The sequence below is a fragment of the Pezoporus occidentalis genome, unplaced genomic scaffold (genome assembly GCF_034315485.1).
Source record: "Pezoporus occidentalis ecotype Australia unplaced genomic scaffold, CSIRO_AGI_Poc_V1 ctg140, whole genome shotgun sequence".
Taxonomy (NCBI): Eukaryota; Metazoa; Chordata; class Aves; order Psittaciformes; family Psittacidae; genus Pezoporus; species Pezoporus occidentalis.
In genome coordinates this window covers 550,289-567,982 of record NW_026913210.1, presented here as the reverse complement: position 1 = coordinate 567,982, position 17,694 = coordinate 550,289, and the positions used below count along the sequence as shown (strand labels likewise).

The 17,694-nt window shown below is 40.7% G+C and overlaps 1 protein-coding gene across 3 annotated transcripts in view; it reads left to right on the top strand.

The window, feature by feature from the left end:
• Window positions 1–2,666: 2,666 nt before the first annotated feature.
• The window catches only part of PIGG (phosphatidylinositol glycan anchor biosynthesis class G (EMM blood group)), an 86,814-nt gene continuing 71,786 nt past the window's right edge, over window positions 2,667–17,694 (top strand). For 2 of the 3 annotated variants that reach the window (XM_062609735.1, XM_062609737.1), the window contains exons 1-6: window positions 2,667–2,871; window positions 6,232–6,437; window positions 7,456–7,665; window positions 9,719–9,907; window positions 11,432–11,570; window positions 13,884–14,096. In XM_062609735.1, the coding sequence (XP_062465719.1) occupies window positions 2,712–2,871; window positions 6,232–6,437; window positions 7,456–7,665; window positions 9,719–9,907; window positions 11,432–11,570; window positions 13,884–14,096 (1,117 nt within the window). In that variant the 5' untranslated portion in view covers window positions 2,667–2,711. Of the gene's footprint in view, window positions 2,872–4,567; window positions 4,588–6,231; window positions 6,438–7,455; window positions 7,666–9,718; window positions 9,908–11,431; window positions 11,571–13,883; window positions 14,097–17,694 lie in introns of those variants that run through there. The other variant, XM_062609736.1, reaches the window with a different exon arrangement.

Genomic DNA, 17,694 nt, shown 5'->3' with positions numbered 1-17,694 from the left:
AGAGGCTTGCTGGTGCTGATGAAGTGACAGCCTCCTGAACGGCATGGATTGCACTTTACTGCATGACCTTTCCTGACACTCTGACATGAACATTTTACCTTCTGAAGGCTATTTAAATTAGTAAACACCCATTGGCATAAACTGGTGCACACAATGCTGTTCATGTGCTTAGAAACTGGGGATTCTAACTCTGAATTCTCATCAAATGAGCAGCTCTCACAAGGCATAAATCTGTCATGCACAATGGAAGAGGTTACACCCAAAACCTTGTAAAATGGGTAAAGAAATGCGTATCAGCAATTTTGAGTACATTATGCCATAATATACTCACAGATTCACAGGCAGTTACTCAGTCAAATCTAAAGTTTTGGGCAGCACTCAGTTTTTTTCTTAGCTATTTGCTGCCTGCAGTTGAGTGCAATAATAATGACCTTGAAAGCATGTTGCTACAAGAACTTGCCAAATGCTGAGTGAGTGGAATGGTGATGCTCCTGATTGAATAGTCAGATAGGTACTAAGGAGTGTGAACCACATGCCAGCTAGTGTATTCATGTCTTTAGAGGAATCTTTTTGCACGAACACAGAAATTGGGATCTTATGTGGGAATTTTAAGGTGTGGAGCGTGAAGAAAGATGCAGTGTTTGGGGAATTTCCACCTTACTCCTGAAAGGGAATGTGCTGTATTTGTCCAGAAAATAAAAAGCAGGTATTTCTTAGTTGTTGTTTTGTGATTTATAAACACTGCATCATTAGGGTGTTTTGTATGTGTTAGTAGAGTTAACTTTTCTTATTTTCTGCCCAGAGAATCTTACTAGTTCAAAGTAAAACACAAAATGCTCATTAAAAGTAACAAAACCAGCTCAGTTTTCTGGACATAGAAATAACGTAAGTTTGAGGCGTGTTACATAAAGACATCTTAGAACTTGAAGCACACACAAAGTGGCTGCCAGTAAAAGCCAGAAGTTTGCTTTTGCCCTTACTAATGATTTAAAGCCTTGCACATTCTCTCTGAATTTCACTGTGCTGTCTCTAGTCAGCTGCAGTCAGTTACTGAATACTAACTTTCATGGGCCTTGCAAGCCATGTTTCTGGAAAGAAAGAACCAAACTGTATCTAACAAAATGCAGCTTCTTTTTTACATAATGGCTTTGCTTCTTCTTAGGAGACAGAAATGTTAGAAACAGTCTGAGCAGCATCATAACGTGGTAAAGGGGATCAAAAAAAGCACTTACTAGATGGCCTAAATGTAGCACACTAGTCAGAAATGTATCCCCAATCTGCCACATAAGCAGTGCGAGCCCAAAAGACACAGGCTCATTAGGACACCCTAGGAAAGCCTTGGAGGGATATGAAGTTATACAAAGCTTTCATCCCAAACCACTCACGTGTCTTTCACATCAAGGGAGCTTTGCCTAGTGACAGCTGTTGCAAAGTCCAGTATGAGCAGTTGGCCAGCAAAAACTGGCAGTAAAAGCACAAACTGATGAGTTTAAGTGGGAAAACACTCTCAGAAGTATGTACAATGCATTTGGCTTGTCCTTATGCAAAACAGATCTTACTTTGTGTCAAAGGAAATGACCCAGCAGAAAAACTGCAATTATATAGTTCTTGTAGAGTCACATCACCAGGCACATAGCTGTAGGATGGTGGCTGTAAACAGGTGAGGTGTCACAGTGGCATCAAGCTGTCGCACAGCAACTTTATCTGGTAACAAAATACAACTTAGCCCAGGATGGTGACTGCCAGACAGGCAGCCTGTGGCTGCTGGAGCGCTTCTCAGGCAAAACATGCTGCTCACAGGGCAAGCTAAGGAGTTATGTGTGCTGCAAATAATCTATTCCACATCTTTCTAGCAAAGAGTCAGGACACAAACTGCTTGGGTAGAGATGAAAAGCAGTTTTGTTAGCAGAAAGAAATTTCTGACTTTCGACACTGTCATTATCAATGATCATAGCGAGATCAGTATCAACTCTGCTTCAATCTGCAGAATGTCCTTTGTTTCCTTTTTCACAGAATTAAAGTTTTCTACAAATTTATGTCTCCTCTTCCACCTGCCATGGCACGCCTGCTAGTCTGTTTCCTATCAATGAAAAGGTTAAAAGGTTTAATACTACTCAGTAAAAAGAAATGTGTATGCACGTGGGGAGATCCTGCTCGCCACACACCTGCAAGTCACCACTTGTTTCTTTTCTCCTCCAACAGTCACCAACTTGTTTCTTTTCTCGCCTGCCACGCCGGTACTGCAACTTCACATTAAATCTCCCTGCCATCACAGCCCTGTTTTCCAACCTGTGTTTCAGGGCAAGCAGCTCTCAGCGGCACTTGTCCTTGGAGCAAACACCAGCACCAGCACCAGCACCAGCACCAGCACCAGCACCAGCACCAGCACCAGCACCAGCACCAGCACCAGCACCAGCACCAGCACCAGCACCAGCACCAGCACCAGCACGAACCTAACCCCCCGGGACCTCCCTCCTCCTTCCGCAACGAGACAACCTCAACGCGCAGCTGCGAGCGCGGAGTCTACTTCCGCCTTGGGACCACGCCTCCCGTGGAGGGGTTGGCTGGCCGCTAGCCAATAGTAGTGCTCGGCGGGCAGGTACTGCGGGCTCTAATTGGTCCGCGGGGGAAGGGGTGGGGCGGTTGGCGAGCTCCCCCGAAAGCCGGCGGAACGGGGTCGGTGGCCGTCGGCTCCGCTCCGCGGGAGCAGGATGCGGCTGCGTTCGGGTGTGTTCGCCTCCTCCTGCCTCCTGCTGGAGGTGCTGGGGGTCGCGCTGTTCTTCCGTGGCTTCTTCCCGGTGCCTGTCAGGTCCCTGCCCCGCAGAGAGTCTAGCGGGGACCTTCCCGCCGAACCGGCCCCGCCCGGCCCAGGTAATCCGAGCAGCCCGCTCCTCCCCTCCTCTGTGGCTCCTGCTCGCCGGGGCCGCTGGCCGGGCCGCCCCGCCCCGCCTCGCCTTACCCTAGGCAACGCTTACGGCTGTCACCTGCCTCCGAGGTAACCCTGGCCCGGCGCGGCGGGGTCAGGGTCGGGCAGAGAGCCCCGGCGGGGCTGGGTGTCGTGCTGCTCACCGTCGCGTGTGCGCCGTCGGTGTGTGCTGGGTCACCGGGTTGTGGGGTGTAGAGGCGGGAGCAGCCGGTGCGAGCAGGCGGGACAACTGTCTGTAGCGTGTTCCCACACCTGCTTCCGAAGACGATTAGAACTTTACTGATTTTGCACGTAGCTGTCGGTCACGGACAGCAGAGCTTGCTCGCAAAAAGGGCCTGAGCATCAGCTGCCACATTTTTTGAGGGTGTGCTTTTCTGTCCTTTAGTCCCTTCCCCAATCCCGATGCTCTTTAATGGCAAGCTGTTCACATTAAATAATGCCATTTCAGTTACAATGTTGCACGTGCTTGCTGTGTTAATTTACTGGTTGCATTGTGCTGGAGAATCGTTGTTTCTGTGGTGTGTGGGTGTCTTAATGCCACTTTAGTGACACTTTGACACTTCAGTAGTGAGGAAAGCAACTGCAGTAACAAAGGTTTGCATCACAGTCTGGTCAGATTGTGAAATGCACAGTGTTGCTGTCCATTACTGTTTCCCTGAAATCATGGTCACTACAGGTCCTGCTTAGTATTTCTTAGCTGAAACTGTGAAATCAAAGTCTTCAAGCATCTTCTTAATGAAAGGTCCGTAGAGGATGTGCTGATACATAGCTGTCTCGTGTGTCCAGTCACAAGTTACATTAAAATAATGTGAAAAAGAGGAATGTGTACTTGAAGGAGTATTCTTTACCAGTGTTTGGGGCTTGGGTGGAACTTAAGGATCAGTGGACAGCTGAGTTGAGTAGCATTTTGCACATACAAAACTTGCTCAGTACCACCACTTATGGTTAACTTGGTGGACAGAACTGTAACTGACAAACTGGGCCTTTATCTGCATGTTATTGTGAGAAAGAGTGGAGGGAAGAGAAGGTTGTGTAATTTAGAGCATGGTGTGCTGATACCAGTTCAGCAGGAACACTGAAAGAATCTAATCTGGTAACAGTGTATGGATGCTACCAAATGGCAGGTTGCTGTTTAGCTGGAGGTTACCAAGACTGTCAGAGATGCTTGATAGGCTGCTGTGAGTGAAATGTTCCATTCACATGTGATTATTATCAGGAGACTACCATAGCAGGGGACTGTTTGGCTGAGAGGGAGGTGTCAGACAATTGGGTTTTGAAAAGACTGCTTTGAACTGAAGATTATGAATGTGTGCCCCAGGGTTCTACAAGCAGTTTAAATTTAGGCATGTCACTAGTACTCTAGGTAGATGTAGGCAGAAATGGAGTGATTGTAGAAGAAAACTTCCTTCCTGTAGTTCATGCATGACAGTTTGCTTGCAGAGTTATCTCTTGGTCTGGATTATAAACTCTGAAGGCAGAAGATTGCTTACAAAACCATGACACAGAAGGCTTTCCGTGTACTTTAGAGCTGTTCAGAAAATAGTATTTCTTCAGTGCTCTAAATTTCTTGAATGATTCACTTTGTGAGTCCTGACTGCCACTGGATCCATGCTGTCTTGACTGTGGAAGACTGTATGACAGTGAAACCTTACCACATTGTGGTAAGTTTTTGGTAGAACCTCTGGTTTTCTTTGTGCCTTACAGAAGTTCAGATTGGTTTAAATTGACTGTTTTCTAAATAACCATAGCAGGAATGAATAAGCATGTTGCATGCCAAGAGTTGCACAATGTATTGCTTTAACTGTCTTACAATAAGTATTTTAAGGTGGCTTGTTGTCGAATCCTATTTCCTTTCCACTTTTCAATACTTTGACTCACTGAGGAATAACGCTGTAAGAGGGAGTTGTGAGAAGGATGTGTATGTGATATGAACATTTTTGGTGTCCAACAAGTTTTGTTTCCCTAGTCAAGTAGATAGGAGGAAATGCCAAGAAAGATTTAACTAACAGTATAGTACCACCAGTTGTGCCTTCACTGAGAGCTAAAGCATGTCTTCTAAGTTGATAAATCAAGTCCTGGAAAAACAACATTATAATTTTAATCAGGGTTGCTGGCACTCAGTGATTTGTTGTTGCTGAGACTTCCTTCTTTCCCTTGTTGTGGCCCCTTCCCCGGTTTCCTTATCTGGACAGAATTGCTAGCAGTAATGAGTCTGTGAATGTCAATTTATTGATGTTTGTCTATCTACCCAAAACCACAGTTTCAGAGGTTGATTTTTTTTAAGGTTTGTTTGTTAGACACAACATTATCTGTGACCTTTCCAACTTGTCAACCACTTACACAGAAGCACATTTTACTGTGAAAGAGTGTAAGCCTGCTAACTTTATATAATGCATGTACTGAGAAGCTGATTCACCACAATATTGTTTAAGTAGAGATCTGTGGGTAAGATCCATTCTGCTTCCATTTTATCCTTCTGCGTGTTTTTCTGGTAGAGATATGGGACCTTTAGAGGTTGGGCCAAAAACTACCGCTGTAAAAGCTAAATGTCAGTGTGTGGCCGAAGCTCAATGCAAATGAGGAGCTGCTGTAGCCAGTATTAAGTCCATAAAAGGGAAAGAGGTGGGGTTGAAGGCAAGACAGTGCCTATTGCCTGATGCGCAGCAACATTTTGCTGTGCTTGGTCATGTAGCATGTTCAGGGGATTTTGGAATTGGATTTTCACCCTGAAGCTGCCATCACTGAACAGTCCTGGCATACAGGCTTCTACCTTGAAGGGTGCCAGTGTGCACAGATCTTTTCCCTTTAAATTTCAACAGATCTGTCTGTTTGTAATTCTCATGTTCTCTTATGGTGGGATTTAATTGAGAGGCCTTGATGGAAATGGAGAAGTGGATATTAGCACAGGTGAATGCTGCATCTTATTTACTAATAAAAGTTGTATTTCAGATACATTTAGTTCAGTTTTACTAAATTAGCCAGAGAGAAGGTAGCAACTATTCCTTCTTATTCCTTTGAGCATTGTCCATTTCACAGCTTTTCCATCATGATGCTTCCCATTGTGCCCTCCATTCATGTTTTGTTTCACTTCCTGGATGGTGTACTGTATTTTTTGTTGTGTCATTCCTGTGCTGGATGGCCTGAAAACTCTGCTTCCTCTGATTACTTCTCATGTTTGCTATTGTTTGCAACTTCTCACTTATGAATATAAATTTAGTACAGAAGTTGTCCTTTAACATCTGTTTAGCCATCGTTAAAATTTGTTAATGACTTTTAATGTCCTTTTTTTTTTTGTTGCTGTTTAGGAATGGTTTCTAACTGGACCAGAATTCCACCACCACTTTTCAAAAAAGTTGTCATTGTGCTGATAGATGCTTTGAGAGATGACTTTGTGTTTGGGTCCAAAGGTGAACAGTTCATGCCGTATACTAAACAAATTATTGAAAAAGGGACATCCTACAGTTTCATTGCTGAAGCGAAGCCACCCACTGTGACTATGCCTCGAATTAAGGTAAGTGGGTGTTTTTTCCACTTAGGGTAGTTTCTCTCTTAAAAACTGAGAAAGTTTTTAAGGCTGGGTTATTTCATATGCTCGAAGTTGGCATAAAGGGTAGGTTTGCTGTGTTACTGCACTTTGTGGCTGGAACTCGCTTTGCTGTAGTGGTGTATGGGATAGAGTCCTGATTTGCTCTGGCCCAGAGGTTTTTCCTGAAGAAAGGGTCAGGTCAGAGGTCAAAGGAATGTGGAGGGGGCTGAGCAAGAGGAAGAAGTGGCAGCTTCAACTCAAGTCACATTGACTTTTTTTTTCCTTAGTTGGTAGCTCTGTGGTGGGCAGGTCTGTGAGAATCAGTCAAGGGCAGTTAAGGCCCTTGTGTTGGCATAAGTGATTGGTATAATCCTTTTATTTATAATCATGGGAAGGCGATAGCTTCTCAGTTATCGCATTTTCCAGTTGTCTTCTATTCAAGAACATGTTCATTGCCATTTGTGTTCTTATAACTTCTGACAGGAAATCCAGTTTGGTGTAAATTTGTTTTGACATAGGGGTGTTTATGCAGAGCTTAAAAATGAAACTTTGCCAAATTCCAGGTAACTAAAATATGTATTGTGACTGTGTCATCAAAATACTTGATCATCCAGGCTTCTCAGCGATGGATCTGAGTGACATTTCTTGCACTGAAGAAGCTGAGGGAATGAGCTTTGGTAGGTCAGCTGGAAGGTCAGTGAGAGAGTGAAGGGGAGATAGCCTGGTAGCTCTTGATAGGGGGAGGTTTTTTTTTTTCCCAGAAGATGCTTAACTACTATTTTGAATGTGCTTCCATTGTTATCTTAAGTCAGCTTACTTGGGTCTTCTTTTTGGTGGTTTACTGACTAGTAAATGAAGTGAATTTCATCTGGCATACAAAGTCTTTTTGCTGTATGTTAATTAAGAAAATACAGTTTTCACCTTTTTTTTTTTTTTTGCAAAGAAGTTATAATTTCTTTTGGTTTCTGTTCATATGTCTCTTTTATGTTCTTCTTTTATGTAGGCTTTGATGACAGGTAGCATACCTGGTTTCATTGATGTTATTGTGAATCTCAACTCTCCGGCTCTTTTGGATGACAACCTGATATGGCAGGCAAAAACAGCAGGGAAAAGAATAATCTTTTATGGTGATGATACTTGGGTTAAATTGTTTCCAAAGCATTTTGTGGAGTATGATGGAACAACATCCTTTTTTGTGTCAGACTTCACAGAGGTGAGAGGCTTTGTATAATCCCAAGTTAAATGAGTACAAACATAGTTGCAACTTCTAAGAATGAATGAGTACGACTATCCTTGTGTAATACAAACCTGACAATTAAATACAAAATGGCATTTATATGTGTTTTCAGTATTGGCAATGCGGAGATAACCATTTCAGTCACTTGTGCATATGCTGTGGGAAGTGTTTGGATGATACAGTAACAAAGATTGTGCTACTGTATAACTTTCCTAACATGTAGTAGCTTCACAAAACTTCTGTTAAGAAGTTACACTGCTTCCACTATCCATGTTTCCGGTTTGCTATCACATTTATATTAGTGTATGCCATCTTTAAAGGGCCAGTTAATATATAATCTCACTCTTGTGGTCTGACAACACCAACCTGTGTGGTGTGGTCAACGTACTGGAGGGAAGGGATGCCATCCAGAGGGACCTTGACAGGCTTGAGAGGTGGGCCAGTGCCAATGTCATGAAGTTCAACAAGGCCAAGTGCAAGGCCCTGCACCTGCGTCAGGACAATCCCAAGTCCAGAGGAGGGCCATGAAGATACTTAGAGGGCTGGAGCACCTCTCCTGTGAAGACAAGCTGAGAGAGCTGGGCTTGTTCAGCCTGAAGAAAAGAAGGCTTTGGGGAGGCCTTAGAACAGCCTTCCACTGTCTGAAGTTAGCCTACAAGAATGCTGGAGAGGGATGTTTCTTAAGAGCGAACAGTGATAGAGGAAGGGGTAATGGCTTTAAACTGAAAGAGGGTAGATTTAGATTATATATTAGGAAGAAATTCTTTACTGTGAGAGAGGTGAGGCACTGAAAGAAGTTGACCAGAGAATTTGTAGCTGTCCCATCCCTGACACTGTTCAAGGCCAGGTTGCATGGGGCAACCTTTGAGCAACCTTGTCTACTGGAAGGTGTCCCTGCCAATGGCAGGGGGCTTGGAACTAGATGAGCTCTAAGGTCCCTCCCCACCAAAACAATTCTGTGATTCTTAGAGCCATACTTTCTATAGCATTGTTTTGCTTTTGTAGTTGCAATATGAGTAGTGTTTCAGTATGTTATCAAACAGGGAGCATAGAAAGTAAATGAAACAAAAATGAAGGAATTTCTTATTCTGGGCACACTAGAAGAGTAAATGGTTTGGCAATTCTAGTTTGTATTTTGAACCTTTATGTTTTGTAAAACCTGAGGCTATCAATCTGCTGCTACTGACATTAAGTATTCTTATTACCGTGTTTAAGGAAGTTAGATAGGTCTAATGTGCACTGGAAGACACTTTTAGTTGGTTGCAGTTACATGTCTCTCAAGCTCATTATTCAGAAAGCATAAAGATTGCCTATAGTCCATTAAACAGAAAGCTTTTTATTTTTTTTTTTTTAGGTAGTTATATCCAGAGTCATCAAAATGCTGTTGCATGTGAAATTTTGTAAGGCTTCTTAATATCCAGGGAGAAACATATACAACTAAAAATAGGTTGTGAACTAAGCAGGAGGACATATGAATTAGGCCCCAAATAACACTTTCTGAATAACTCTTATTTTTTGCTGTGTTGTCAGTTCTTTTACCTACAGCAAGTACAATCTTTTTGTGTTTGCACAGTAGCAAAAATTGAGTGGAAAGAAGGGGAGTGGGTTTTTCCCTTGTTCTTCCAAGCACCAAAGAGAGGCTTTTCCCTATACCTACTTCTGAAATGATAAATCTAGAGTGTGAAGGATAGAAGTGACTGAATATTTCTTAAAGCAGTTGTTAAAAGTATCTGTCGAAGCATGGCAACCTATTTTCTCTGTTTCCATGTAATCTGGTGCCTCAGGACCAGAAAAAAAGTGAAATGGGGTAAAGAGTCTGTGTTGTAGGACAGATTTTTTGACTGCTTGACATTGAAATAATCAATCTAATTTTTTTTTTTATTTTTATTTTCTCTGTTAACATTGTGAGTGACTCTAAGTCTTATCAGCTTTTACAGAATTTTCATGGGTAGTGTGGTCTCATTTTTCTGTGTTGTATACAAAACTGAAACAATTCTTACCTTTTAATTGTTTTCCTTTTATTTCTGAGGTTGATGATAATGTTACCAGGCATTTGGATAGAGTGTTAAAGAGAGAAGACTGGGATCTCCTAATACTGCATTACCTGGGCTTGGACCATATTGGACACGTGACTGGGCCAAACAGCCCATTAGTGGGAACAAAACTGCGGGAAATGGATAACATCCTGAAGAAGATTCATACTTCTCTTCTTTCAAAGGTAATATAGCTCCTTCTTGGATCAATTTCTGTTAGTTGTGGACTAACTTTAAAATGCTTGCTTGGTTGTGGGTTGTGGCTTGTTTATTCCTAGACCAAAATGGGTATTCTTTTCCTTCCCTGGCCATTCCCCAGTTAATGGTATATAGTATCATTTTTAAGGATTTACTGACTGACCTTGGTAACATCTGTTAGCAGTCTCTTCTGAATAGCTGTGGGAAGTACTCCCCCTTGGTGTGCAGGAAGAGGAGAGGAATGCATGCCAAAATTCCCTTATCACTCATAAATTAAAACGGTGGTTGGTGTGCTTTCTGGTACTGAAATTCAGCAGAAGGACTAGTGGGCATGTATAGCTATTGGCTCTGATTTCTACAGTTGTGAAGTCGTACCTAATTCTTAGATATTGAAAACATTAATATGGAAATGGTGGTTGTAAGCAGCATTTTTCTTATGCTAGATGTAGCACAAAACACTAAAGCTGAATCTGGTTTTAGATATGGAAATATAGGATGTCAACTAAATAGTCTAGATGTTGAAATACTAAGTCCTAATTTGATGTGGCCTGAAGCTTTTTTTCTTGTTTGCTTCTGGCAACAGCAGTTCACAGTAGCTGCTCACAAAATTTCAATAGTATTTTTAGTCGGATAGTATTGTATGACAAGAGAGATTAAATCATGCTTGTGGAAGCTGTGATTTAATGAACATTGCAGTGGTTTTGCTGCAGTCTGTTGGTATGTTTTGCTTTTGCCGAACATATGCAAACCTTTATCTCTGTTTTAGAATACAGAAATAATAAAATCATTACTTTTGGAAACAAGTAATACTGGTAATAATGAGATGACAAAGAGCTGCTTTGTTATGGAATGACAATATTTACTTTCTGCTGTCTTTGTTAGCTTGAAATTGTTGGAGAGGCTTCATTTATGCTTATGTTTCTTTTTCTTCAGAAAAATAAACATAATTTGAGTGCAGTCATGTCATATTTCTACCCCAAAGGCACTTGAGAGACTAGAGATTCTTAGAAATAGGATATTTTTTTATATTGCTTCTATAATACTTATATTTACAATACTAATAATTTTGCATTTATATTAAAAACTTCATGAAGTTGAAGAAATGGAGGGGCAAATACTTCTCTGATAAAGCTACTGCTCCTGGACTCCTGATTTCCCCCCCCCCTCCTCCCCCCAGTATGATTATTTAATCCTTCAGTTAGTTTCTTGTGACTCTCTGTGTGGCTTTGTGTTTTTTTTTTTTAAGCTTTTTTTGTGTTGTTTTTTGTTTTTTTTTTTTTGTAATGTGCTGAAAAGTGTGTAGCATACATATGTGTGCCTTAGCTGTTAAAAATTAATTTTATTGTATAGCAGTTGCAGATGACTCTCGTAATCTGCCCCAAGTGTTGTGAGCTAATTTAAAAAATGGAAATTATTTTGAGAAATATATGTGAAAATAACAAAGATAGTGGAGCATTATGTATGCGCAACTTGTTTGTGCAATATCTTTAATTTTTTAATGTGACTTGCAGGAAGAAGCCTCTCTTCCCAATTTGCTAGTTGTTTGTGGGGATCATGGGATGTCTGAAACAGGTAGTCATGGTGGTTCTTCAGCTGGAGAAGTGCACACACCACTACTGTTTATCAGCTCTACTTTTGAAAAGAGAAGTGGTAAGGATCAAAAAATCTTTGACCTTTTTTTAGAACACGTTGCCATCTCTATATTAGATCTGCAATTCTTCCTGAAAAGTTCCAGAGATATCTGGCAAAGTCATTATGTGTGACGTAGAACTCTGGTTTTAGGCAGAGTTTGCACCTGTATCATTTTGAAACCATGATGTAGGCTTCTCTCTCACTGAGAGTATTGGGTAATTCTCAGATGGTAACCTTTTGCAGCACTGTCCTACTTGAGTGTTGAGAGCTAATGTGATCTGTTGTCAGGATCCTGGGATAGTGGTAAATGGATAGGATTAGAAATAATATTCTGTTTAAACTGAGTTTTGTCTGTCCTGGCTAGAATATTTCCCTGGCCTCCATTCTTCCATCTCAGAAAGCCAGCATAGAGGAATGAATGACAATTTCTCATTCTGAGTGTAACAGGAAAGAGGAAGAATTGCTTTTCCTCTCTGAATTTATCTCTGAGTTTATCTGTTTCTGAAACTTATTTTCTACTTGTGTAGTACAGCTTAAGGTAAGAGGCAAGAAGGGAATGGTGTGGTAGAGAATCTTTAATCTAATATGTAGTTTTATTTAAATAAACTCCTTGAGTGAATAGGTGAAATGTAGTTATACGAGGACTGAATATTTTCTTCAAAATATTACTTCCCTCTTCCTTTCATTCTGCCTTTTGCTCATGTCAGTCTGATTTCCTTGTTTTTAAAGCCAAATCTTGTTTGCAGAACCTTGTTTTGTTTATCTTGCTAGAGGTTTCTGCAGCATGGTGGAAGTACATTTATCTCTGTCATTTATAAAGCTGTTACTCAGCTACAATAGAAAGCATTGCTTGAGGAGTCATTGAACTCTTTTCAGATATAAACCCAAAACAAAGTCAAGAGCTGACCATAGTGTTCAGGGAAGTTTTTGCTTTACAGATTTCATTGTTATGTGTTAGGAATCGGGCCATGAGAGTGTAGATTCTGTAAATGCAATCGCCTATTCATTGGGATTAGTTTCTATTAGGTTTAAACCAAACATGCAGGTTTTACAATACAGTGAAATACCTCTTTTCACCTCAGGGATCGTCTTTGGGATCAGGTTTGTGATTTCTAATGATGCTCATGTAAATACACAGCAGCTTTCTCATTGCTACACTAATCAGAATTCTAGTGACTGCTCTTTATGATCCTATTGTAAACAAAATGTACTGTGGTTAATTTGGTAGATCTCAAAATAGTAATCCTGTGGGCTTTTGCATTTAGTATGCTGTCAGAATATTACTTGTGTAGCCTTCTATAGGAATGTGTCACCCATGATTGGTTAAATGCATTTAGTAGTTTGTCTTTCTTTAACCAGTGAAGAGCTTGCCTTTAAAGATGAAATCTGAAAACTGCTGATGTACAGGCACTCATGCAAAGAGGCTTTAGGGATTATAGATGGCATTCTGTACAAGTATGGGATTAATCAGAGCTACACGAGAAATGAGGGAAGTTCTAATGCTCTTAAAGGGACTCTTGAGAGTTATAAAGACTGCATAGAAAATTATTTCTGTACCATGCTTAAGTCAAAACACTTCAGTGCCTGGAGTTACAAAGAGAACAAAGAAAAAGCATAATAGAAAAATAGTGTTATGTAACTACTAAAGCGCACAAAGAAACAATTGACAAGACAATCTTAAACAAAAGATTACTTACATTCGTGAAATCATTCATGTGTGTAGATGTCTGTGGGACTGAAGGCTAATCCATATAACTGCAGGAAGGTAATGGTATCCTGCACAGAACTCTTTAAAAATCACTAGGTTTGCCTGTACAGAGCCATGGATTTGGGCTTCAGCATTCTTTATCTGACCTCTAATTCTGTTTGCCTAGCAACCTGATATTACTTATATCTTGAGCTGTTGTCATTATCAGGAACATTCCAGAATGCTGTCAAGATTGTTTTAAATTCTCATTCTTTGTCCATGCATTAAATTAGTCTACTGTAGTGCTTTCTATTTTTCTAATGTAAAAGTTATCAAACCCTTTTATGATGTGGGCTGCAACTTGGTATTAAGGTGATCTCCTGGACCACCTGCTTTTTTACAGGCACAATATTAATGTTGTGTTTATAGCAGTTGCTGAGAATTGAATAAATTTTGTTTTTGCAATAGCAGAGGACAGCAGCAGAAAAAGATCACTCAGCTCTTTGTAGGTTACTCCAAACAGCTGATCTAACACCAATGGAAAAAACTTTGAAGCTAACAAGATGCCAGCTGTCTCTGGAGAAATAGAATGGACCTATTACTGAAACACCATCTTTCTTTTTCCTTTTTCTGGTTGATTCTAGGTCGTCTAACACAACCTGAACTTGTGCAACAAACTGATTTAGCTAGCACTCTGGCAGTAGGCCTTGGTCTACCGATTTCAAGAAACAGTGTTGGGAATCTTATATTGCCAGTTGTGAGAGGCAGGACAATGAGAGAACAACTGCGTTTTGTGCACTTGAATGGGTTCCAGCTTAGTAGACTGCTGCAAGAGAATACACCTGCGTATGAAAAAGGTAAATTGGCAAAAAAAAATGTTACATGTACAAAAGGAAATTGTTCACAACATTATGTGGGCATTTACAGTCAAGAGCATAGCATGGGACTGCAAAGCAGCTATTCAGTTGAGAGTAGTGTTTGGAGAAATGATACTGAGTTCAATCTTTACCGTAACCTACTCTGGCACACTGTCTCTAAACAAAGGTTTTTTCAATGACTAGTACTACTCCTGTTAGGCAAAAGAGCAGAAATAATGCTGAGAGAGTAAGATTAAATTGAAACTCCCAGTGTTGTGAAATTGTAGGGGTTCCATACTTGCTATTTCTAAGGTATCCTACATAGGGCACTGATTTTGAGCTGTTTGGAATAATAGCACAATGAAGCTGAATTTTCTAGTTTAAATAAAAGCATGCTTCAGGTAAAGTTAGGAAATAATTTAGAGTGAGTTATGTTTTTATTCATTCTTATGTATGAATTTATTTGGAGTGAAAATGCAGAAGTCTGCAGAGTTGCTTATTAAAAATACATGTGTGTGTGTATTTGAAGGAAAGAATAAAAAAACAGTGGAAAAAATAAGCCAAATCTAGCAAAATGTAATATATTGTAATGAAGCATGTTACAAACTGCAGTATAAGTGGGGAAGCTAGTATGGTAATTATGTGGAATAGAATCGAGTTGGAGGATGAAGGAAGAATATTTTACCATGGACATTAGAAGAAGTTGTCTTTAAGTGACAGTGAAGCTTGAAGTCCTTGTCACGATTTATAATGCTGAATCATTAAAATAACTGAATGAGAATGCAGAGCTGTGTTACAGCTATGAATAATTAAAGTAGATAACATAAAGTTTAGCAAGATGATTAGTGTAGGTCAAGAATTAATTATCTTTCAACATCACAGCTTCTAATCATAATTAAACTCTGTCCAGAAACAAAACAAATGCCGCTCATGGTAGCAACATGTCAGTAGCAGGACCCATGTTCCATCAATTCTGAGTTGGTTTTCTTCTGCACAGATTTTCCCTCCTAACCTGTTTGTGTCAAGTGAGGAAAATTAAACTGTGGATGGAGTTTAGGATATGGCTGTGTTACTGAAAATTCCAACACAAAGCTCCATCTCACAGTATTTCTGCAAGCGCTGGTGAAACAGACAGGTTTCTAGTAGCTTCTGATTTACATCTTCACTTTCATTTTATTTTTGCCCAGGAGCAGCTTAATTTCAACTTGCAGCTTTAATCTGAGAAATTTAATCAAAATTGCTGAGGATGGAAATGTGATAAATTTTTATGCTGCTCTTGCTTTGCAAAGTGCTATGAGAAATGCTACTGTACTTGAAAGGGGTTGGGAGCCAAAGCACCCCTCATGAGCTTCTCTTTCTTCAGTAATGGAGAGTATTAGTAGCAACTCAGGATTAGTGGACAGATGAACACAGGGCAATATTTTTGTGGGTGTCTGCTACAGACAGCTTGATGGGAAGAAGTAGTAGCTCTTCAGACAACTTGAGGAAGCCCCATGTTCACTGTCTGTATTGCTCATATGATGCTTCAACCATCCTCTTGCAGTTTAGGTTGGGTAACGGGATAGTGAGATGGACTGGGGACTGACTCAGCTGCTGGGCTCACAGGGCAGAGTACCTTTTCAGCAAGCCTACACACAGTTCAGAACTGGGAGGAGTGGTTGGTACAGTAGATGGGTCTGCTGCCACACAGAGGCACCTCAGGCTGGAGAAAAGGACTGAGAGGAACCTCTGAGATTCAGTGATGATGTGGCACTGACTGGCTGAAAAGCAGCCTGATGGAGAAGGACAAAGGACTCTTAGAGACACCAGCTGAACATCAGCCAGCAGTATACCCATGTGGAAGGAAGGCATACGTGGCATCCAATTCTGGGGTCCCCAGTAAAAGAAATGCATTGATGTAATGAATGTAGTGTGTGAAACAAAGGGCCATGGAGATGATGAGGGGTTGGAATATCTGTCATACAAGGAGAGGCTTAGGATGCTAGGACTGTTCAGCTTGGATAGAAGACTCGGCAGGGATTGTATCAGTGTAGGTAGTATGTGATGGGAGGGAATAAAGAAGATTGAACCAGGGTCTACTTGGTGGTGGCCAGTGAGTAGGCAAGAGACAGTGGACTTAAACTGATACACATGAAATCTTGTTTAAATGGAAGAAAAATCTTTTTTTATGTAAGGGTTGTCAAGCAGTAGAATCTGATGCCCAGAGAGGTTGTGGAGTATCCATACCTGGAGATATTCAAGACCTGATTGGACACAGCTCCGAGGAAGCTGCACTAGCATATCCTGCTCTGAACATTTGGGTTTTATTTGTGCACCATCGGGACACTCTTTAGAGTTGTGCTGAGAGATGGCCAAACCAACCACCTTCCGCAGACAAGGTGTCTGCCACTTTCTTTGAGGGAAAGAAACTCCAGAAGGTAACCTAGTTAGACATCTCACATTTGCTGCTGCGGGTTCAAGCTTTCCGATGCTGGTTCTTGGCTAGAAACAACTGATGGATCATAACATAAATGATAAATGCTAAGAGAAATGCCTATGACCAGAGCTTTGTTTTAAAGTGAGAGATACTTGCAGGGATAGCCTAAACTTTGTTGCTGGTTTGTTTTGTTTTTTTCCTAGTTGTTATTATTTTTCAACTCTTCAGCACAAAAAGAGTAGGCTCTTCTGTAAGGGGAAAACATGGAATTCCTGCAAAGGCTATTGTAATTTGCAGCACAAAGATAGGGCACCAGCTACCAGTACCTTGAATATGATGACTGAGTCATAGTAAGAAAAAAAAAATCGCACATTTCAAGCTATAGCATAATGTATACATTCATTCTCCGAGCGATGTTCATTCCTTTTAAATGGAAAAAGATTAAGTTGGATGTTGATTAAGATGACTCACAGTCAGCTGGAAAGGCAGAATGACCTTTACATGCTCTTTTATGAAGAAGACATAGAGTGCTCTGGATTCAGCCACTCCAATATTAAGTACAAACCAGAGCAGTACACAAAAATATCGTATTGTTCAAGTGTGCTTTCAGTGTATCTGTTTAATAAAGAGCCGAATGGAGGCAGCTCAGTTAACTTCTCTCCTCTCCCCCCAGTGTTTGTTCATGCAAACACATTTTCAAACCAAGAGCTCGTACAGCATTTCATGGGACTTGGATTTTGAAGTACAGAGGAATCTTCACGGTTAAACCTATTTTTAGGTAAATTTTTAATGAGAAACTTGAAGCTCTACTAAAGGCATCATTATCTTGAGAATGATTTTTTTGAAACATACTAATAAATGCTAATGTGAGACATTAGCTTTTCTTTTGATAGAGATGGACACATGCAGCTAAAAAAATCTGAAGGAGGATAAAAACAGCTGACAGAAATAAAGAAGCTGAAAGAGGAAGTATCTAGAAACTCTGAGAGAGTTCATAGCTCCCTGTAGGGTAGGCAGCTGTAGGTAGTAGTGTTTCCCTTATTCTGAACTTCTGAACATGACACCTGAAGTAGGATTGTTACAGGATTGTTTCTTTGAAAGGCACTTCGTAGTGGAATGAAGAGTCATGCTTGAGGGGTAGTTGGATGTTGTTATTAAAATGAATCTCTTCAATTTGGAACT